Source organism: Dromaius novaehollandiae, chromosome 13 (genome assembly GCF_036370855.1).
Source record: "Dromaius novaehollandiae isolate bDroNov1 chromosome 13, bDroNov1.hap1, whole genome shotgun sequence".
Taxonomy (NCBI): domain Eukaryota; kingdom Metazoa; phylum Chordata; class Aves; order Casuariiformes; family Dromaiidae; genus Dromaius; species Dromaius novaehollandiae.
In genome coordinates, this window is record NC_088110.1 from 3,028,950 (window position 1) to 3,051,359 (window position 22,410).

General features: G+C 43.5%; 1 protein-coding gene and 2 non-coding genes across 3 annotated transcripts in view; all 3 read left to right on the forward strand.

Moving 5' to 3' along the window:
- SF3B3 (splicing factor 3b subunit 3) overlaps positions 1-22,410 on the forward strand; it is a 30,934-nt gene that overhangs the window by 1,352 nt on the left and 7,172 nt on the right. The window contains exons 3-20 of the mRNA XM_026107360.2: positions 146-472; positions 1,490-1,662; positions 2,624-2,765; positions 3,862-3,974; positions 4,760-4,897; positions 5,746-5,849; positions 7,072-7,237; positions 7,745-7,840; positions 8,383-8,455; positions 13,797-13,948; positions 14,369-14,524; positions 14,960-15,115; positions 16,053-16,196; positions 17,003-17,125; positions 18,638-18,792; positions 19,962-20,136; positions 20,919-21,124; positions 22,031-22,187. Coding sequence (XP_025963145.1) covers positions 146-472; positions 1,490-1,662; positions 2,624-2,765; positions 3,862-3,974; positions 4,760-4,897; positions 5,746-5,849; positions 7,072-7,237; positions 7,745-7,840; positions 8,383-8,455; positions 13,797-13,948; positions 14,369-14,524; positions 14,960-15,115; positions 16,053-16,196; positions 17,003-17,125; positions 18,638-18,792; positions 19,962-20,136; positions 20,919-21,124; positions 22,031-22,187 — 2,756 coding nt within the window. The remainder of the gene's footprint in view (positions 1-145; positions 473-1,489; positions 1,663-2,623; positions 2,766-3,861; positions 3,975-4,759; positions 4,898-5,745; positions 5,850-7,071; positions 7,238-7,744; positions 7,841-8,382; positions 8,456-13,796; positions 13,949-14,368; positions 14,525-14,959; positions 15,116-16,052; positions 16,197-17,002; positions 17,126-18,637; positions 18,793-19,961; positions 20,137-20,918; positions 21,125-22,030; positions 22,188-22,410) is intronic.
- On the forward strand, positions 823-904 carry LOC112987476 (small nucleolar RNA SNORD111). The gene has a single exon (XR_003260277.2). It is a non-coding gene; the product is annotated as a small nucleolar RNA SNORD111 (small nucleolar RNA).
- LOC112987475 (small nucleolar RNA SNORD111) lies at positions 4,181-4,260 on the forward strand. The gene has a single exon (XR_003260276.1). It is a non-coding gene; the product is annotated as a small nucleolar RNA SNORD111 (small nucleolar RNA).

Genomic DNA, 22,410 nt, shown 5'->3' on the forward strand with positions numbered 1-22,410 from the left:
AAATAAGTTGTTAGAGTTCTTTGATAATAATAATAAATACTCAGTTTGTAGTGCTCATAAAGTTTTCTGTTTCTTATAGTGCTTTTTGAAATTGCTTGTTCTGCTGTGCTGTTGCTAACTATTTTTTACGTTTTGGGTTCCTTAGGAACCAAGCAACAAGAAATTGTTGTTTCCCGGGGCAAGATCCTGGAGTTACTTCGCCCCGATCCCAATACAGGAAAGGTTCACACCTTGCTGACGGTGGAAGTGTTCGGAGTCATTCGCTCCCTCATGGCCTTCAGGCTGACAGGTGGGACCAAAGACTACATTGTCGTGGGCAGCGATTCGGGACGCATTGTTATTCTGGAGTACCAGCCCTCCAAGAACGTGTTTGAGAAGATTCATCAGGAAACCTTTGGCAAGAGCGGATGTCGCAGAATTGTTCCAGGCCAGTACTTGGCTGTAGATCCAAAAGGCCGTGCTGTCATGATCAGTAAGTCAATTTGTGAACTTGTTTGGGGTTTTTTTTTTGGGGGGGGGGGGGGGGGGGGGCGTTTCTGCCTTGGGGATATTTGTTTTGGAGCTGGTTTCTGCCAGGTGTAATGGCAACTGTTTCTTCTCAGGGACTTTTGTTAGGATACAAGACATGTAGAGAACACAGGCATTCAGAATTGTTCCTTGACATTGATGGAATTACACAAATGAATTCTAACACTGAACAGTCTAAAACAGTTTGGAAAGACGCCTGCTTGGCTGATGATGAGCAGGCACCTGAAGTGCAACGCCTGGAAGAAAATTCAAGATTGCAGGCATTCGTGTTATAGCATAGTCAGTCAGCTTCCATAGCCTGAAATGATGATGTGAATTCATGTCTCTTCTCTGAGATGTGTTGTGGAGACAGTTAAATGCATTTCTGATCGGGCTTCACAGATAGAACAGTTGGGTTATGTTTTTTTTATAAGATTTACCATCTTAGTGACTTGGTTTGCTACTCAGTATTGCGAGCAGCACAATAAACTGCGGGGTGAGAGTGAGAGCCACAGCATGTGAACTTCTCAGCGTGCCAAGGCTGGCTTTGTGTGACATTGCTTCCCTAAATGCTGAGAGCAGGGACTTGTCATGATAATATCGTCTCGTCAAGTGGCTTTCTTTAACCCGTGGATCATCTGGCTGCTCTTAAATTTTCTTTTGCCTCGCTGTAGTATGTCATCTTCTGCGTGGTGCAATGAGTGAGTAGATCTGCTTGTAGCCATTGGACTGGATGGACCTCGAGTCTGACCAGAAAGAGTCATTCTCCTGCCTTAAAGGGCTGTCTGTAGTCATTATTTGTGCTTTTGGTCTGAAACACTTGAAATTAGACTTTTAAAGTTAATAGGTTGCATAAATATAAATAGCAATGGTTAGTACCAGCAGCAGAAGCAACACTGACCTTCTCTTGCAATATTCTCCATTTGTGCTGGTGTGCAGGTGTCCTTAGTTTCATCATCAAGATGTTGTCCTTTTCTTGCAGGTGCTATTGAAAAGCAGAAGCTGGTATATATCTTGAACAGAGATGCTGCCGCTCGTCTCACCATTTCCTCCCCGCTGGAAGCCCACAAGGCTAATACCTTGGTCTACCACGTGGTGGGAGTGGATGTAGGATTTGAAAACCCAATGTTTGCATGTCTGGAAATGGATTATGAGGTGAGAAGAACTTGGTCCCATTTGCTGTCTTTGGGGCTTATCTTTTCTTTCACCTGATCTTTCCGTGGAGGCAGGGAAGGTTTGCTGCTTTTACTGTGTAATGTAATCTCCATTTGTCCAACTTGCTTGCTTTTGGCCTTACCTTCAGTCAGAGTAGGAAAGTCTCATCTTGGTGATTCTTCATTTATTGCTGTTCAACTGTAAATGTACCTATTTTCTTCTTTTGAACTTTTTTTGTGCATCTTTCAATGAGTCTTGCTTTTGACTTTGCTCTAACGTTATTTAAAATTGCTTTCCGATGCGTTGGCTTTGGTGCTCCTTTAATGTCTTTCTTGAAAGACATCTTGTTTTCATGCTTTCATTGGGTGGTCCATGAGGACCTTCCCATCTTAAAATGTCGTCTGAATTCTGAGCAGGGAGTTCTGTCTGCTTTGGGTTGTGTAGCTGTAAGCGCTCTGAATAAGTACATGAGGAAGGTTGCCTGGGCTTGGAGGCTAAAAGTGTATTTTGTCATGTCAGACCTTTGTGCTGTAATGTAGATGCACCGTAAAATCCGTTTGATCTCAGAGAGGATGGAGGTGTGATTGCCAGCTAGAAATCCTAAGAATCTTGATCATACTCTAGGGGGGGATATTGGCAAGTGTTTCTCAGTACATCCAGATGCAAAAGCTGCTGTCGTAAAATCACCAAAGCTTTTACTCGTGTGTGTTGCAGTAAGTCTACGCTGCTTTTGTGGTTGATGGTAAACTTTGTTATTGTAGAGTGGTAGACTATGGCTGATGATGACCTTGCTCTATGGAGATATGGAGCTCTGCTGCTGTAGGCTTCATCCTCCGAATGTTTTTAAAATGCTGCTTTTTTGTTTATACATTCCTGACATGTTTTAAGTCTGAGGGTGTTTTCTCCATGTAAATGGATGCCATCAGTGGCTTGAATGAAGTATTGATGTGCTGTGTTTTAGGAAGCAGACAATGATCCAACAGGAGAAGCAGCAGCCAACACACAGCAGACCTTGACGTTTTATGAACTGGACCTGGGTTTGAACCATGTGGTTAGGAAATACAGTGAGCCCTTGGAAGAGCATGGCAACTTCCTCATAACAGGTACTGCCCACCCAGCCACTAAATTATTTCCTTGTAGATCTACTGACCTGGTTCCCCAGGGAAAAAGCGTCAGTATACTGTAGCTCTTAAGAGCTGTTTCAATGGCAGTCTGAGCTATTAGTGTGAATTAATTCATCCTGAAGTCAGCTGATGACTAAAGGGTCACACATGGAAATATGCAGGAGTCTTACAGATACAGTTGCGGCTTGGAGAGTGCTCTGCATCTCTGTTCTTTGAGATGTATCCTGGAGTCTCTCATCAATCAGAAGCTAGGAGATGTAAAGTGGTAGCTTAATTAGCTGGTAGCAAATTCAAAAGAATGTGTTTATGTATCGGATATGTAATGCACGCTGTGGAACAGTCTAATGTGAGACGCCAGAGTTTTATATGCATATGAAAGGTGGATTCATGGACTAAAATTTCACAGGGGTTGGATGCAAAGCTACTACCTTTGGTTTGGAAAACTTCTGAACTGTGGATTTGCTTCTGAGTAGAATGAAAGCTGGGAGCGAGAGCATCCCTGTACGCTTGCCCTATTCTTGCGTCTCCTCTAGGCTACTGTCAGACACCAAATGCTGGGCTAGATCTGACCGATGCTACAGCTGTGATGATATCCTCTATTATGTGGGGATCTCAACAGAAGTATTTTTAAAAACATATTCTAAAAATGAAAGATGTGTCAGAAAACCATCTGCTAGATTTTTTGACAGCAAGCAAACATGTCAGTAACCCAAGGGTTGTATTCAACTGACAAGTTGCTAATAGAGTATTTTGGGCATGTCATGTCTTTCTAGACAAGAATAAGACATGAAGTATAAAAATACAAGCAACTTGTCTTTCCTTTTTCTTCTTCCTGGTCCCTTAGTTCCAGCTGCCCTGATGCTGATTATGATGCTGCCCCCTTATGCCGATACAGGGTGTTGTACTCGGAGTTTTTGTCTTCTCCTTCAATAAGAGCAGATTCATGTATGTAGGGGGATATAGAGTAATGGAAATTATACTATTTTAAAGAAAATCAAGATAAATGTCTTGCAGACAGTAGTCAGATGTGTGATAAGGGCTCCTCTTATAGTAATGTTTCTTTGTTGTGTTTCAGTTCCTGGTGGCTCCGATGGCCCTAGTGGTGTGCTGATCTGTTCTGAAAACTACATTACCTATAAAAACTTTGGTGACCAGCCTGATATCAGATGTCCGATTCCCAGGAGACGGGTGAGAATTTTGGGAGTCCTCCCTCTTTTAAAAATTATTTTTGCCAACGCTAAACAAATAGTTGGTGTTTGCTGTTTTGGGGTTAAAGGCATCAGTGGGGTGTTCAAGTGAGGAAAAAATGGTTAAAAAGCCTGTCTGCCTAAGGCAGATGGTAGTCTGTCTTACTGACTGCATTTGTTTTCTGTGAGGGAAGGCTAGGGTAGGTGTAGCCTGAAATGATGAGTTTGGTTCATGTCTCTTCTCTGAGATTTATGCTGGAGATAGTCCAATGACTCTGATCAGGCGCCAGTGTGGCAGCACTGGCAATGTGAGATAGGGTTGCATGAGGCAGTGAATCATGGTTACCATCATGCATGCAGGTGAATTCGGTAGCTGCTCTGTTGCATCTAATGCTGCCGCCTCCTCCTCCTCCACTATTGCAAATCATCATGTACCTTGGCAGGTGTTTGAAGCACCATTAAAGGGCAGATGCTGAGAAACAGCTTTCTTTGGATTGCAGCCTCACCTTCTGTGGTTAGTTTTGATATGCAAGAGCTGTCTGGGGAGGATGGCAAAAGTAGGAGGGGGAATGCTTAGGCACAGTGTCTTAGAAATGTATTTCTCCCTTGGGGAAAGGGATACCAAGGGTATTCCAGGTGTGACAGAGATGTGATTTCAGTTGAAAGCCTGAAAGCCTCTTTGCATACTTTTAGCCACCTGTGAAATGGAAATGCTTCAGTGAGACTACCTCTGTACTTGCCAGGTAAGTCTTTTCCACCAATGACCTCCAATCTCTTTCTTGACAGAATGACTTGGATGACCCGGAGAGAGGTATGATTTTTGTGTGCTCTGCTACACACAAGACCAAGTCCATGTTCTTCTTCCTGGCCCAGACAGAGCAGGGAGACATCTTCAAAATTACTCTAGAGACTGATGAAGATATGGTAAGCATCAGCTGAGGAGGAACCAGAACACTCATTGAGAAGAGTCCTTAGTCTATTGTTCTTCCTTGTTCTCTTAAGTGATAAATATTTGATGCTGTGTTTTTAGCTGGTGACCTTTGGGGAACTTAATTTCTCTTGATCACAGTAGCTGCTCTCCGTTTCATCTCTTAATTGAATATTTACATGCTGCAATCATTTATTTATTGAAAATTGATGTAGCTGTCTTGGTAGGGCTAGTCCATGTGTTGAAATAACAAACTTGTATTGAAGTGGCTTGCTGCTGCTTGTCCTAGTGTTTTGCAATAAAAAAAAACTGCTGCAGAGAATCAGTTGAGTTTTTTGATTAATGATGAATGTTAGTTGTTCTTCATCTAAACATGGCAAATTTGGTACAAAGGTTAAAAGTGTAGCATCTTTAAGTGGCTTCATATTGTTCTTGGATGTTTCATGGAGAGCTATTGTGACCGTATCAAATGTAGAAATTCGCTCAGGACAGTTACTTTTTCACATGTCTGGGAATGGATGGTGTTGAATGCTGTAGGAACTGAAGAGGATTTCTTATTCTTTGAAGAGAGCTTGCTCTTTTCATAGCTGTTTCTTCAAACTGTCTCAGTATTTAAAAAAAACAAAGTCTTAAAGAAATACTGACTTGTGTTTTCAAGGTAATCTGTTGGATTTTGTGAACTAGAACCTGCTGCCCCAAAGTAATGATGTGATTATGCTTGAAATGCTCTCTTGCTTCCTTTCTTTGGAGATGATTCCTGGGAAGCTGTTCTTACTAAATCATGCATGTACTGCTCTAGTATTTACGTTGCTAGTACAGTTGCTTCTTTTTTGGACACTTTCAGGTAACAGAGATTCGACTGAAATACTTTGACACTGTTCCTGTAGCTGCTGCCATGTGTGTGCTGAAGACAGGGTTTCTCTTTGTGGCATCTGAATTTGGAAACCAGTGAGTAAACAATTTTACTTCAGTGCTTCCCCCTGAATCCAGTTGTTTCTGTTCAGGACTGCAAACTGACCTATGACCTTACTCAACTGATAAAGACAACACCTCTGTTTTAGTAGGTGACTTAATGCTTTGTTCACATGCTTTGAGCAGAACAATTGGCTTAGACTGTGACTGAACGGGGAATTTTCTTATTGTCTTAACCCAAACTAAATATTGCAGTGCAGGGAACAAAACATCACGTGCTTGGCTTAATAGGTTTTGGAAGGCTTGAACACTTGCAGTTCATGTAGTTTTCAAACCGTATTGATTGATGCACTGTCTTTAAAGTAGCTTGATCAGCTTTTACTTGAACTTTCCTGTTTTTTACAGTCTCTCAAAATGCTACGGCCCATGCAGAAGCAGATAGTTTTTTTTTTATCAAGTAACTTCAAGGTGCTTTGTTTTAATAGATGTATTCTCAAGAGCTTTCTCACTTTGTATTTGGCAGTCTAGAATGTTCTAAAGACTCAAAAATGACTTTGCAAACCTCTGAGCATGACTTAACAGTGTGCAAAGGTGGGATTCACTTGAATAGAGATTAATACTGATTTTAGACTACCTCTGCAGAGTCAGCCACCTGGGGGAGCTCCAGCCAGTTTACTAGAGTGAATCTAAATTCAGTTACATAAACCAAGCTTTTGAAGAAGTCCTGTTTGTTTGAGTTTTATTAAAAACAGGAAGTAAATAACTCTCTCTCTGGATTGATTTTTTTTTTCTCCTCTGATGTTTAACTTTATGATTGTAATATTTAGGCTCACAAAATGGAATAGGGAGGGGTTTCAAAATAATGAGGCAAGAGTATCCCCATAAAACACAACTGTGGAGCTGAGGTCTTAGCCACTGGCCTTGCTCTTTGCCTCAGCTGTCAGTTAGTGCTTTGGCTCTAGCACAGGAAAATCTCAAAGGCTCAAGGGTAAGCACAGCAAACCCTGGAACTCTGGGCTAGCAGGCCAGAGACAGCTACCAATAAGAAAACCTTGATTTTCTTGCAGACATCTTGTTCCTTTTAACATTCTTCCTATCACCAAGAAAACAATCCTCAAGGCTAAATTTTAATAACTGTATAACATAGGGAAGGATTTCCTCCTGCCCCCCCCCCCAGCTAGTTTGGCTAAGCCTAACTTAGAGAAGGCTTCATGAGCTTTGCGCTGAACATCCTGTTCCTTTTGCTTCCTGTCTGAAGTTACCTGTACCAGATAGCTCACCTGGGTGACGATGACGAGGAGCCAGAGTTCTCTTCTGCCATGCCCCTTGAGGAAGGAGATACATTCTTTTTTCAGCCACGACCTCTCAAGAACCTGGTGCTGGTGGATGAATTGGACAGTTTGTCTCCTATTCTGTGCTGTCAGGTATGTTGTCCCATTCATCATGTAAATAAATTTTTCTCACTTAACAGGCAATTAATGATAAGTAGGTGATGTTTTTATCTCCACTTTTCTGTGGAGTGTTTCCTGTAAGCAGTGTAACCAGAGCTACATTGTCCTGGGTTTCCAGAAATACTGTACTGTACTAAATGCTGATAGAAAAGCAAGTCTGCTGAATTCTCAGACAGTTACTTAAGATTGGTACCAGGCCTGGCATCCTTTGGTTGCTGTGGCAATAAATGTGTATCTGGAAGTAGGCTGTCAGCCAGCAGTCCTGTGCTGGTCCTCTGCGTCGACTGTTAGACCAGTTCTCCGTCTATTCTGCAGAAAAATTGGTTAAAATTTGGCACTATTTCAGTGCAGCAGATGGCACACCCTGTGGCATCTTCACTGTTTTCAGTGGTTGCATTCTAAACACAATAACATGGCATATGTAGCTTGGTTTTGTTTTCTTTTCCTGTGGGTATTGTTTGACACACTTTCTCCATGCAGATAGCGGATCTGGCCAACGAAGACACACCCCAATTGTATGTGGCCTGCGGTCGGGGGCCCCGGTCGTCTCTGAGGGTTCTAAGACATGGACTTGAGGTAAGACTTCCAGCACTTAGCAAGAACAGCTTTAGAAGCAGGGTTGCTGGAAGAAAATCCTTGAAATAAAAGGGCTGAAATGAAGGGGTTTTTCTTTATTGTAGCCTGGAAAGAGAGCACCTTTCTCCAGACATGCTTCCTGGAAATAGAAGAGTTTTGTTGCTTACTCTTAGTCTCGAAGGCTTTTTGTTCAGTGGACTTTTAACCACATGCATTTGGTCTCTTCTATTACTTGAGTATATTGAGTTGGAACACTCCAGGTGTGTGCGCCAGCTGCTGCTGCTGATCTCTGCTGGCAGTGGGTGAGCTTGTTTTAAAGCCAATCATCTGGAGCTTTAATATGAGGCATTATAACATCTATGATGAATGCATTCTACCCCATAGCCCATCTGGCACAGGGAGAGAGTATCAGAACTAGGGATTTGTTAGCTTTCCTGCCCAGTTTTGTAGCGTACTAACTGGTGATCGTTCAGTAATTTACTGTAATAAATTTTCATCTGAACAGCTGTTTTGAAAAGAACCTGGTTATTGTTTCTTCTTAGGTATCTGAAATGGCTGTCTCAGAGCTGCCCGGTAACCCCAATGCTGTATGGACCGTGAGGAGACATGTTGAAGGTATGCAGTATTTCCCAAAGCACAGAGAGGTGATAATATCTTTTTGTCCAAGGAGATAGGAAAGCATGATGTCTGTGTGCTGTCCCCAAAAGTTCTGATCTGAATCAGTAACCTCCAGTTTGTACTTAGAGGCCACCCTCTGCTCCCCTAAAATTGTCAACTGACACTTTGACAAAGAAGCACCTGCCTGCAGCTGCGTCTGTCACCCAGTGTACTGCATCAGATGTGCATTTCCAGCCTGAAGCTGCTGAGCTTCTTATCCTTTCCCACTTCCTGTAAGTTCTTGCTCTGACATCAGCAGACGCTGATTGTGCTTTTTGTTGGAGCATGCTTGCTATTCTGTGTATGCCTGCTGACAACTACAGGAATCAGCTCTTTGTGAGAGAGTGGGATTCAAATTATGGAACAAAGAAGAAAGGTAAATTGGCAACAGTATCTGTATTTTATTACTTCCCTCCATGCATGTCTGCAAAGAAAACATTCTGCTTAGGCTAGGACACACTTGCTATTCAAAAACCCAGCAGTGTATAAGATGTCGGTAATTCCAGGAAGGTCAAGATTTGAAATTGGCAGAATGTACTTTTTCCTTTTTTTTTTTTCATCCTTCCTGATATGAAGCAATGGGTTTGTCTTACTAAAGCATAAGAGGAAGTATAATCCTCAGACCTGCCTTTCTCATGGAGGCAAGAACAGAGTTCCTCAGATATACCTATAAAGCCTGAAGTGAAGCTATTCTGGTTACTGATAGACTCCGTGATTATTTCTGAGACGGCACTTTGTAAAAATCTTGCAAAGATGTCCTGTAGTTCCATGGACTGGATGTAGAAGTGTCAGATTGTTGCAACGGAGACCTTAGCCTGCTGGGGTGACATGGTATCTCGTTTTAAGCAGTCTTAGCGAGTAGCATGTCTTCCAGTGAGCCAGGAGCCCTGTGGGAATTCCAGACACTGCTGTGGAATTTACCTTGTCATCTGAGAGCTGCCTTCAGTTCCTGTACTCATGTTCTGAAACTTGCATACAGCCTGAACAAACCAGTCTTCTGGAAAATGAGTTGGTAAAATTCATTTTCTCTGAGAGATTGAGGCTTCTGGCAACACCTTTGTTTATGGTTTAAAACCTTTTCTAGTAGGTTCCTCTTCAGAGGATCACTTTGACTTTTCAGGAGATAGAGGACCACTGCTAATCTACATAAAACAGACCAGTCTCACTGCCTTTTTTTTTTTTTTTTTCTTTTTCTAATACCAAATTTTCCAGGTTCCAGCATGAAGATCTTCTCTGTTTTCTGCTTGGAAAGACTAGAATCTGTAGCTGTTGACAGCCATGCTGCTTTTCAAATATAGTTCAAAATTATGTAAAACTGATCCCCAAGTTTCACTTCTGAAACTGTTTTAATGAGTTTTATCCAAAAAGACTGCAGAACCCTTTCAGACACGTATCTAATCTTGAAACTGCCCGAGTGCTGTTTCTCGAGCGTTCAGTTGGCAGTGTCAGGGTGCCTGGCTCTGCCTGGATGCCACAGTGCGCACGTGCTGCAAGGCCTCTGTAAGACACGTACAGGTTTGCAGCCTTCAAAGCAAATACTAACCCTGGCTGGTACGTGGTGATACACACTACCAATACCAAGCCTCTTTTTCTCTTCCACAGGTGGCTGGTGGTGGAGGTGCTGATCACCACAGGTGTGTACCTACTGCTAGGGGCTACTGTGCTGTCCCACAGGTTACCCACAGAGAATCCCCAAATCCTGGGGCTACTTTTATGCTGAGCTTTCCAGTAAATGAATTCCAGAAGCTGTTGTGTAGTTGGAGATTGTTGCATTTGTACTTCAGGAGCTGAGGAATATAAAGCAACTCCCGTTCCTCTTCATGATCTTTTGGGAACAAAATAATTGACTGTGTCTCTGCAGAATAGTCAGTTTTTTTGCTAAAAGTGGAGGTGCATATTTCAAGGGTGTTTTCAGCTCCCTTCTAGAGTTAGGGCTGGCTCCCAACCAGTTTGTACAGCCTTCCAAGAGAAAATGATCAAGTGTACTGTGAGCATCTGTAGGGATTGCTGACATGGGGTGTCCCTGTGGTTATACGATAGGCCCTTTTATCAGACAAAGAAGTGGCTGGGAGATGGACCAAGCGCTCTTTTGCAGTTGAATATAGAGGTCTCGGGAGTTAGATGGCAGTGTGTGCGCTCTACTGTGTGGATCTATGCGAGCTGAGGCTTAGCAGTCTGTATTCACTACCTGGCACTTCTGCATGAAAAGCAATGTGCAGTGAGTCGCAGCTGTGGAGTTCTCCATGAAATAGTAAACAGAAGTCCAGGAAAATGTGCTGTCATCCCATCAGATTTTTTTAAACGAGGATAATCCTGAATTTTGTCACTGTGCATCTATTTGTTCACTGAATCTCTCTGAACTAGTGGTGACTGCATTCGTATCAGTGCAAACTCAAATGCTGTGGAGCATGTAAAAACTAGATCAGGCATGGACTGGCTTAAAAGAGTGAAATTCTAATGGGCAAACTCAAACTGAATTCATGGCAAATAATAGAAAAGACAGTAGTGTATAGTTCATGGACCGAAATGTGATGCTTTCATGACGGCTCCATGAAGCTGTAGAAAACTTGTAATGAAGACACAAGAGAATGAGTCCAGCTGTGATTCTTCAGAGTCATTAAAATGTCTCTTACCAGTTTTGTGTGTTGAAAGGAGCTAACTGGAGCAATTATAACAGTAATAAGCATCACTGAAGTTTTGTGTCTGCATACAAAATAATGCCTATCTGTTCAGAACTCTGGGCAGCGTGATGTTATGCTTGGGATTGTGCAGTGCTAAGTAGATATCTTTTCATATTAAAATAGATAGCTCTTTTCTTTTTCTAACTGAGAATACTTCTCAGTGTGCCCCAGGGATTTAGTCCCCTTAATTTTCAGCTAGGCTGCTGTATTTTCTAAAGCAAAATTGTATTGTTGGAATCTAGATGAATGCATCTTATTCACTGACTTCATTCTGCTAAATCAAATTCTTTTATTTGAAAGGCTCCAGCAGAGAGGCATTAAGCAACACTACTAGACTTCAAGCAAAAATGCACTTGTCAGTATTATTGACGCAAAATTAAAGGCACACTCTAATATAACTGTAAATGAGTGAGAAGAAAGAGCTAAAAGTGTTAAGAGGTAGGAATGAGTTTGGTTTGAAGTAGAACTAAGGGAATCTGTTTCGCTTTCAAATGGGAGTTCTTTGTCCTGCTTCAGATCACATGGCTTAGCCTCCAGCTGGGACACGGTGGTTTATCATGAGAATGACAGCCCCCAGGGAGAAAGGCAGCAGCTCTCAAGAAGTTTGGAAAACAATGATCTTCTCTGAGATGGGATTTTTAGAACATCCTGCCTACAGGATATTTATGAATTAAGGGTTTAGCTAGTGAACTACTAGAATTTCTTTTATAAGCAGTCGAGGAATTCTCATAGACTTCTGGTGAAAATAGATGCAACTTTCAGGAGGAGCTGTTAGTTTGTTGTAGGAAATAAGCAGTGTGTAATGGTGGATGGTTCTACTTATCTCCTACCATCTGCTGTTACGTTAGAGAAATTGTCCTGTTAAGCCAAGTATTTAAATAGTTGGCCTTACTAATCAGTTTCAGTGCACAGATTCAGATTTTGCTTTCTGATCCCCCAAGTGGACCTGCTCCTGTTTGTGGGGTTGTGGAGCAGCCTGCTTATACGGACCACATTGTAGGATTTAGGTTATAGTCACTTAATAAACTAGTAATGGAGTTCATGCCACAGGTCAGTATTGGAATGGCTTTAATTACGCTAAGCTCTTCAGTCTGATCAGAGTTGTGGCCTGTATACCAGATGTTGGAGAGAGGTTGTTTGGGATTTTGGGGTTTTTTTTTTTCCTGTTTGTTTTTTTTTTTTTTGAACGTGCATATTTTCAGCTCTATGTAAGAACTTTCTCTTCTAAGTGTGACACAGCAGGTTTGGCAGTACCTCCTTCTAAACAGGGTGGGTAAGAAAAGGATTAGTTCCTGAAAGCATTTGTTTCAGTTAACCCTATTCAGTTTCTTTTAAGCTGCTTTGTGGTATTTGCTGGCATCCTGTATTCATCCCAGTGAGAGTTCTCTCTTTTTTAATTCTGTATTTAGAGGTTCGTTAGTCACTTGTACATATATCCCACATGTGTTAATTGTTGAGAAGCTCTGCTGAAGGGCCAATATTGTGACAGCTCTGTTAAGCTCTCACCTCTGTACTGTGGTGTGTAAGTCTGAGCTTTGGGTTGAATCAGTTAAACTGGGGAATTTCTCCTTTTTAAGAAACACTGCTTGCATAACAACAGCATCAGAAGTGTCGTGTTGCTTGTCTGAGGCAGTATTACTTACCCGCTGAGGCTCCTGGCTCCGTTTCCCAACAGGCTTCCTTGTTTCTGTTACTTTTTTTATTCCATTTTAATGAGGCTCTCCTCTTTAATGCCTGTCACTTTCTGCAGAATGAAGATGGCCCACAGTAGACAGAGGCATTCCCTTTATCCAATCCTCCTACCCTTGTTTCCATATTTCCATGTGAACTCTTCTGACTGTTTTGGTTAGCGTAGCTCCTCCACCTCCAAGCTACTGTGCTCATAGCTATCCGCTTTGGGAGAAGCCAGTGCTGGAGATAATAGATGAAATACTGTCACTTACTCCAGTAGAAGTAAAGGTTAATATTTGCTCTGTCTTAAAAACACACTGTTTCTCATCCCAGGAGTCTGTAAGGGTGGCTTAATGGATGTAAGGTAGTTTAACTTCTGAATGAGGGTAGAGCAGGCTAGCCCTGAGCTTCTGCTCTAATGCACCCTACTCATTCTCTGCAGCCTTTTATTGCATGGGTACTAGATAGAGGGGGTGGTCCTGCAAACTCCTGTTCATGGGATCCATGGTGCAGTTTCTGCAGATAGGTTCCATGTGTTTAAGTTATTGGAGCAGACCATTTTATTTGACTTCATTGGGTGTTATATCTGGATTCAGTTCCCTGTATCAAGTGGGGCAAGCGTCTTGACTGTTTCTGGACCTCTTGCTATTGGTGGAAAAAAGCAGGCAGGAATGTTGTTGCCAGAATCCAGAGTATCATGAGTTGACCCTGTATCTGGACCATCATTTGATCTCCTGGCTCAATGTTGCGCTGTTTGGAGTTTAGCAGTGGCTGGCTTTTGTGCAGTGTGTCCTAGAATGAACTTGCATAATATTGCTGGCACATGTAATTATTGCTGGAATTCTGTTGAAGAGCAACTGCTAAACATCTGTCAGACTTGTGATTTTGTTGGGAGACTTGACACTTATTTAATCAGCAGCCTTTTTTCCCATGTTTCCTTTGACCAGATGAATTTGACGCCTATATCATTGTGTCCTTCGTAAATGCCACGCTGGTGCTGTCTATCGGAGAGACTGTAGAGGAAGTGACTGATTCTGGGTTCCTGGGTACTACGCCAACCTTGTCCTGCTCCCTTCTTGGGGATGATGCTTTGGTACAGGTAATGAATAGCTTTTCTTTGGCATATCCGCTCCTGTCTGCTGCTGTCTGCTTACTGCAGGGCCATGGTTTCTCTCCAGTAGTGCAACACATGTCATGCCAAAAGCTGTGGGTTGGCGGAGAGTGCCATTTACTCAAGCTTACTCCCTTTATATCTTGCTAATGAAGCTGGACCACCTGTAGATGGTCCTAAGCTTCAGTGAGAGCTCAGTGGTTCGTTGCTGTAGTTCAAGGGTGTGATGCCTCCAGCTGGCAGGTGGCTTTGTCCTCATTTAGCTTGTATTATAACTGATAGGTCAGTACTGCCAGGAGTGCCTTTGGTCCTTTGCCTTTAGTCTTTCTGTGTCAGAATCACAAGTGAGGCAGGAGTTACAAAGGGACGGTAAATACAGGAATTAATGTATGACCTTTTCTCCTTTAGGTTTATCCAGATGGCATCCGGCACATCCGAGCAGATAAGAGGGTGAATGAATGGAAGACCCCAGGGAAGAAAACCATTGTCAAGTGTGCTGTGAACCAGAGACAAGTAGTGATAGCACTGACTGGAGGAGAACTGGTTTACTTTGAGATGGACCCGGTACGTGTGTTAATGTTGTGAACAATTTCAGAGGAACAGGGCAGAATGTGGGGCTTGCTAGAGACTGATCCTTGAGCAAACCTGCAGAAAAGGATTCTGTAGTGAACCCTTCTAGGATGGGTTGATTAAAGCCCTGCATGTCTGGGTTGTGACTGTCTGATTTAGATGAGTTAATAGCTAATTAAAATCTCTGAAGTTTATAACTGAGGCTGGAAATCAGGAACTTCCCTACTGCTATTCTGGTTCTCCCAGTTGTGGCTGAAATAAAACTGGAAAGAAATAGGAAAAAGTAGAGGTATAATAAAAATTTTATTTTAAATCAAAACAATACCTTAAGAAGCAGGGGGCAGGAGGCTTGGAGAACTGTTTTGGAGCTAGCTTGCCCCCACTGGCTAATTAGTAATTTTCTAGTGTGTTTTGTTTGTGTTTGCTTAGTCAGGACAACTGAACGAGTACACAGAGAGAAAGGAGATGTCGGCCGATGTGGTTTGCATGAGCTTGGCCAATGTTCCACCTGGGGAGCAGCGCTCCCGGTTCCTTGCTGTTGGGTTGGTGGACAACACTGTCAGAATAATTTCTCTTGACCCTTCGGTAAGTAGTTGTTTTGGTTTTGCCTTTCTGCCGCTTCCATTGGCTTAAAATCTTCAGATTGGTACTCTAGAGCTGGACTCTGTCTGTCCATGTTCAGCTGCATGGTCAGGAATGAATAGCTCTCATATGGCTTTTTTTCCTGTTGAGTTGGATAGAAGTATGGCCCTTGAGTCTATCCTGTAAGATTCCTTTGTTTTACCTGGTCTCACCCATGTCCAGAGGTTCAGCTGATGAGGAGCAAAAGCATCTTCTCATTTCCCTATCTCCCTGTTTCTACCTGTAGTAATTACAAGTAGACTCATTCCACAAGCAAGTTAGCGGCAATCCAGCCTTATCTTTCCTGTACCTGCAGCAGATAAGTGGTTAAGGGATAACTAAAATAACATCAGCTTTGCTCAAGTTCCTCCATGCTAAATAACTGTAAATTTTATGCCAGGGCAGTTTGGAAGTGTTCTAAAATCCTGTGTTGTATTGCCTGTCTTCAGCTGAAGCATTTGTAGCTAAGCTGTTTTGGAAAGCATTCATGCTTTGCTGGGTCCAGCTCCTCATCTTCCATGGACCCTAGGGCTACCACTGCTTGCTTCCCAAAATCCACAGAGCCAGCAGAGCTTATTAGCTTCCCCTAACTCAGCATGCAATGAGAGCTGTCTCCGTGGTGGATAACCTTGAGCTTGAGGGGTAGAAGCCCATTGTAGTATGGTTCAGGACTGCTGGGCTGCTCACATTAGTGAATAGAAATGCTTTTGGAGGTGAGGTGAGCCTGCAGCTCTTGTGCATTAGGAAACCAGAATTAAATCTGTTGTCATTTTTCTGTGCTGAATACTTCCTTCTGCAGATCTAAAAGGGAATCTTTAGGCTCCCTGCAAGCAGCCTGAATCCCCTCTGGCTGTGGCAAGCTTTGCTGATTGTTGCGGTATCTCTTTTCTGCTTCCCACAGGATTGCTTGCAGCCACTGAGTATGCAGGCCCTTCCTGCACAGCCCGAATCACTGTGTATTGTGGAGATGGGTGGCACAGAGAAGCAGGATGAGCTGGGGGAGAGGGGCTCCATTGGCTTTCTGTACCTGAACATCGGACTGCAGGTGAGAGATGCCTGCCTGGTTCTGACAGGCCTGTCTTGGTGAGATGCATTGCTAAATAGCCTTGTCATCATGCGGCGAAACAACATAAAGCCTGACTGTTCCCTGTGTGTTGCAACATGCTTAACAACTGTAAATGGGGAATTCACTCTGTGACTTAGCAGAGGTGCAAGTTTCCTCATACATTCCTAGCCTTGAGACTAGTCAAAGCACAGCATATTCTTCCAGACTTAATGTAGGACAAATGGTGCTTTTTCTCTTCCAGAAAGAGGGCAAATCCTAAAAATTTCTGGGTAAAATGTTGATGGCTAGTGTTTCAGAAACTGCCTGTAGGGCAGAGTATCAAAGAAGTGAGTGCTCACAGTCACATGATCTGCTCTGATAACTCTGCTATTGCACAGCTTTTATTATATCCAAAACTAACTGTGATCTTTCACCAAAAAATGTTTTGACAGTCCAACATGTGGTGAAAATAATCAGAGCGGTCTAGGTTCTTTCACATGCCTTGAGTTTGATGTCAGAATGCAAATTTTTCTTAAGTAGCATTGGGTCTTTGGGTAAATGCTTTGCACTGGGAAGGATTAGGGTCTGGAGTCAGTCCCCAGGTTTTTCAGGCCCTCTGATGTACTAAATTTTTTAATATTAACCAATTTAGATACAGCTTGGCAGAAGTAGGTTGTATCAAAAGCCAGGAAAACAAAAGCCTAATTCTTCAGAAATTGCCTCTTTTGTTTTGACTAATGTAATGACTGTAGCTAGCATTTCTTCTCTGTAATTATGACCTAACCTTCTGGTTTACTAATGTCAAGAACGGTGTGCTGCTGCGAACTGTCCTGGATCCTGTTACTGGTGATCTTTCCGACACCAGGACCAGATACCTTGGCTCACGGCCCGTGAAACTCTTCCGAGTCCGAATGCAAGGCCAAGAGGCGGTGAGTGAACCGAGATCCCACAGGGTACAGATCTGCTCCCCAGGCACAGTGTCCCGGTTTTCCTCGGCGGTGGGCAGGGTGGGGAAGCGTCCTTATAGCACAGCAGGACCCTCTGGGTAAGGGTGGGAAGTAGAATGACTTCATCATGGAGCGGCCTGGCTTGCAGCTTGCTCTTTGATAAACAGCCTTGTTCCTATTGATATTCCCCTCACTTCTTTGGAAGCGATGTGTAGTGCTGCTCTGCCTTCTCTGAACCAGGACCCTTCTGACACGTAGGCTGTGTTTGCAATGTGTCTCTACAGCTCTGAGCAGATTCTTTGGCTTAGAGATGCTGAAAAGGCCTGTCTTGCTTGCCTCAGTGCACAGATGCTGAAGGAGCCCTGTACAGAAGTTTTCTTAGTCCTTTACTGCTTGATGATGCAGTTCATGGTTGTCTCCTCTGTGTTAAGAATGGTTCAACCAGGGGCTACTCAGCTGACATGCATGGTTCAAGGAAAATATTTGCAGGATTTGGCATAGAGGGAAGAACATGTTTCATCAGCAGTGCCATTTGCAGCCCTCCTGATGTGACACTGGGGAGATCAGCCACCTCCTGGTTGACTCATTTTTGGATGACACTTGAAGGGTTGAGAAATATTGCTGGTCAGTGTAGGGGGCTGGATCTGGAAATCTGAGCTCTGCTTTAAGGTTATGGTACACGGTGTGAATCTGTTCAGCCTGCTCCTGCCAGTCTGCCAGCTGTAACTTGGAAGTGAGGTGCTCTGCAACCCTAACAGAATGCTTATAGAGTAGCTGAATGCTTTTCTGCTTTGAGACCAGTTTCACTTTCTTGTCTTACAAAATAGAGAAGAAAAAAAACAAAACCAAAAAAAACCCCACATATTGCTTGTGGCCAGTGAGTGATGGACTCGGATTAGCCTGTGTGTATTTCAGTGCAATTTCAGCTTTTATTGCTCAGGCAGAGTGTGAGGCTGTATTGAAGCTAATTTAGCCAAATGTACAAAGCTTGAAGGGCTCAGAAGTCAGTTTACATCATTTCCCTTAATTTGATTGAAAACAGGCCATTGATTTTATTTTTTAAATAACTTTGAGACCCCTGAAGCCCAATGCTAAGGCATTGGGATTGTGACAAAGCAGTAAATATTTATTTTAAAAGATGTGTTCCCATTTGAATGGGTTATTGTAGAAAGGAAGAAAAAAAAAACCCTATGGAAGTATTTGTTGATCTTGGTTTTTTCAGATAAAATAGTTTTTATAGCACCTCAGCATGAGTGTCCATTGTCTGGACAGTACCCTAAAGTTCCTTTTTGTGCCATATGTGATTTCCAGATAAACTATTTCTTGAAGGCAAGCAGTATTTTTCTGAGCAAGGTGGAGTCCACCTACAAGAATTCCCTTTTTCTAGAGGGGTAAGAGTGTGATTGCTGCACTGTGCATTCACTCATTTTGCAAGGAGTGAACTTGCCCCATCCCCAAACTTGCTAAATTTGCTGTGTTGCCTGTCTTTCCCAGGTGCTGGCCATGTCAAGCCGCTCCTGGCTCAGTTATTCCTATCAGTCACGTTTTCACCTGACCCCCCTGTCTTACGAAACACTGGAGTTTGCATCCGGTTTTGCTTCGGAGCAGTGCCCAGAGGGCATTGTAGCCATCTCCACAAACACACTGAGGTAAGAACTGATGGGGGGGACACTTAATATTTCTGAGCTGGGGTGCCAGGCAGAGGGAGAGGTGGTGAATTCTGACTAGACATTCAAAAGGAAAAAGGTAAAGTGTCTTCCCTTAAGAATAAAGGCTTTTCAAGGTTATTTGGTTATGGGTAATGAAAGTTCAAGAATAGAAACCCTTGAATGGGTTTCAGAAAACAAATGGAAGACAAGGTAGTCCTACTGTCAAAAAGAAGTAGGATGCACTGTGCTTCTGACTTGTATTTTCTAGCTTGTTTTAAGGAAAAAATGTAATTCAAGCTATTCTTAAATCCTCAGATTTTTTGAGAGGGAAGTTGTCAATATCTGTGAATCTGTCATGTATTAGGATCTTGCGGTTTATGATCTCAAATGACTACTTTGCAGAAAATAGGGCATGTGATTTCTTAAATCAGAGGCATGACAGTGGTGTATTTATTGCCTATTCTACATTTCAGCTTAGATACTTAATAAAAAGATAAGTGAAAATAATAGGGGAACACAAATTCAGGAGCTCTGCTTTATGTACTTGAACAGGCACTTTTTTCATATCTATCCTCATTGGAATTTTGCAGCATTCATTTGCTTTTAAAGGAGTCTTTCTTTCTTGAGAGACTTGTGGTTTTTGGTCACCAAATGCCAGAAGAGCTGGCGTTTCAGCTGGCAAGTCGCAGGAACTTGGCCGTTCAGGCACTGGCGTTTTTCTTACCCTCGTAACTAAAGCTCCTCAGAGGAGGATTTGATTATTTGCCAGACAAAGTCTTGTCACATTTAGGTTCGGATGACGTGTTCCCCAAAGGTGCCCTTTCCCCCTTCACTGTGCTCTTTGTTCCCCTCACGATACATTTGCTTCAGCATCACAGTGCTGTGCCCAGAAGGGACAGGCACTCAGAACTCACCCTGAGACAGTGAGAGCGCCCAAGTTAGGCGCAGGACTACAGGGCGCACCTGTCCCACAGCACAGACTCCCGTTTAGGATGCTAGTTTTACCCCACTTGTTAGAAATGTTTGCTAGCAGCTCTCTGGCCTGAGGAAGGACTGGTGCTCACCTCTGACACCGACCGGTTTCACAGACCTAAAGCTCAACTCCAGCCTTGTTCTCCTGGACAGTTGCTTTTGAAATGTGTTGAATGCGTCACATCTTTGTCCCCCAGGATTTTGGCACTGGAGAAGCTGGGGGCGGTCTTCAACCAGGTTGCCTTCCCATTGCAGTACACACCCCGAAAATTTGTCATTCACCCTGAGAGCAACAACCTGATCATCATTGAGACAGACCACAATGCTTACACTGAGGCCACCAAAGCCCAGAGGAAGCAGCAAATGGCTGAGGTAATTGGGATGGGGGACAGGTATATACAAGCTTTCCCCAGAGCTGACTTCTGCAGCTAGTTCTCAGCTGCTGTCGCCTGCAAGCTTTTGTGTCCGATGGGAATGCAGCACAGTGCTGGTGCCCAGGTGCAGGTGTGTCGAAAGCTCAGTCCTCAGTTGTTTCCTTCTGCTTACGGGGAGCTGACTGCGTTGCATGATCTATCTCTCAGTCTGCCAGCACTTCAGTGTTGGTTGTTTCTTAATAGCAGGCTGTGGCATCGCATTATCTGGCCTCCTGGTTCTTCTGAAGATAGGCTTCAAAACCCAGATTTCAGCAGAATGCAGTACTGCCTGATGCTCCTTTCTTTGCATGTTGTTATGGCAGACTTTAAGAACCACATATTGGGGGTCAGTCCTGCTTGTGTAACACTATTCTCTGGGTTTTCTGTGACTGAGGATGTTTGAACTTGAGTGGGTTATTTTCTTCAATTTTCCCAATGTTGTTCCCAGAGCTGTCGCTTTGGAGAAATAGTTCCCCAGACGAAATAGTTCCCTTGTGGGCAAAGAGCTGATAGTGCTGTGCTTGTGAGCTTCAGAGACCTCCTTAGGAATAAGCTCAGGGCAGGTGGAGTTTCTTTTTAAAGCCTTAGGATTCAGTGGCTTTCATATGCTCGCAGGCAGTACCTTGCCTTGGATTACCTGCACTTAGGGGGTGAGGGGGTGTCTTCTACATGGAGCCTCAGCGTGTCTGGAAAGAAAATTCTCTGATCTATTTTTTTTCCCCATCCTTTAATGTGCCTTAGGAAATGGTGGAGGCGGCAGGTGAAGATGAGAGGGAACTGGCTGCAGAGATGGCTGCAGCCTTTCTGAATGAGAATCTTCCCGAGTCCATCTTTGGTGCTCCCAAGGCAGGAAATGGACAGTGGGCCTCTGTTATCAGGGTGATGAACCCCATCCAGGGAAATACATTAGATCTAGTCCAACTGGAGCAGAACGAAGCTGCCTTCAGGTAAGAAGCCATGGCAGATGCAGGATCTCTGCCAGTGATGTCATATGTTTTTTTCCTTGTTTTGCTCAACTGTTAATGCCTTGAAAGCCAAAGGCAGCACATTATCGAGAGACAGGGTTTAAATGCCAGAAGTGATTTCCATGTGCTTAAAGCTTTTGCCTTGCCTTTCCTTCCCTTCCTGCTCTGCTCTGTCTGCACGTTGCCCCAAGAGCTGGTGTATCTCTTCAAATGTGTCAGCGGGTGAACAACACTGGGATGTGAGTGATAGATAAGAGAACTGGGAACATAAGAATTTGCTGCTATCCCACACTTCCTCTTCTTTTCCAGATCATCCGAGGATAGACTAAGTGGGAAGGAAATGTTGGCGGGACTAGATGGGGAAGACCAACACAATTACTGTAAAGAATAGTGAGTGGGTAGGAGAAGGAAATGCTTCAGCAGGTAGAGTGGAGTTAGATCATGCTAATCCAAAAGGCTGACTGTCCTGTTTTGTTCAGGACTCCCGACCTGGCTGAGCTAAGCACTGGGCAGGAAATAACACTGAAAGATGAGGAAGGTTGTATGTACATGCCCAAATTGGAACAGCCTTTGAAAAACAGTTTTTAGTGCAGCCTTGTACATTGCTAGGCAGTGTCCAACCTGTGAAGGCATCAAAGTAATGTGTTGGGCATATATGAGAGTTGGAGCACATCTCCTCCATGGGGAGGAGGGACAAATGAAGGAGTCTGCTTTAAATGTTTCTGCAGGGGGGCAGAAATGACTACTGAAAATTAAATTCCAGTGCTTGAAGGTTAGGCTTCTGAACCTCTGCCTAGTCAGATGTGAGCCGTGCTGTCAGGGAATCCAGTGCATGTGTGGCACTGGTTTCTGTGTCCTGATCACACCGGTGTGTCTTGTCATCCCCAGTGTGGCTGTGTGCCGGTTCTCCAACACCGGTGATGAGTGGTACGTGCTGGTGGGAGTTGCCAAGGACTTGATTCTGAACCCACGCTCTCTTGCTGGGGGATTTGTCTATACATACAAGCTGGTGAACAGTGGTGAGAAGCTGGAGTTTCTGCACAAGGTGAGAGGGATAAACAGTTTTGTTCGTCTCTGGGATGACCGGGACATTTCTGGGCAGAGTGTTGGAATAGCTGTTTCTTCACCCGAATGATACAGTAGCATTGCAGTACTCTCACTGAATCCTGCGTAAGATTATCATGCTGGTATGACACACACAGGAAACAACCTCAGAGGAAATAAGTTACCTCCTCCAAAATCATTTGGGACCTCTTTTGCAAAGCTGA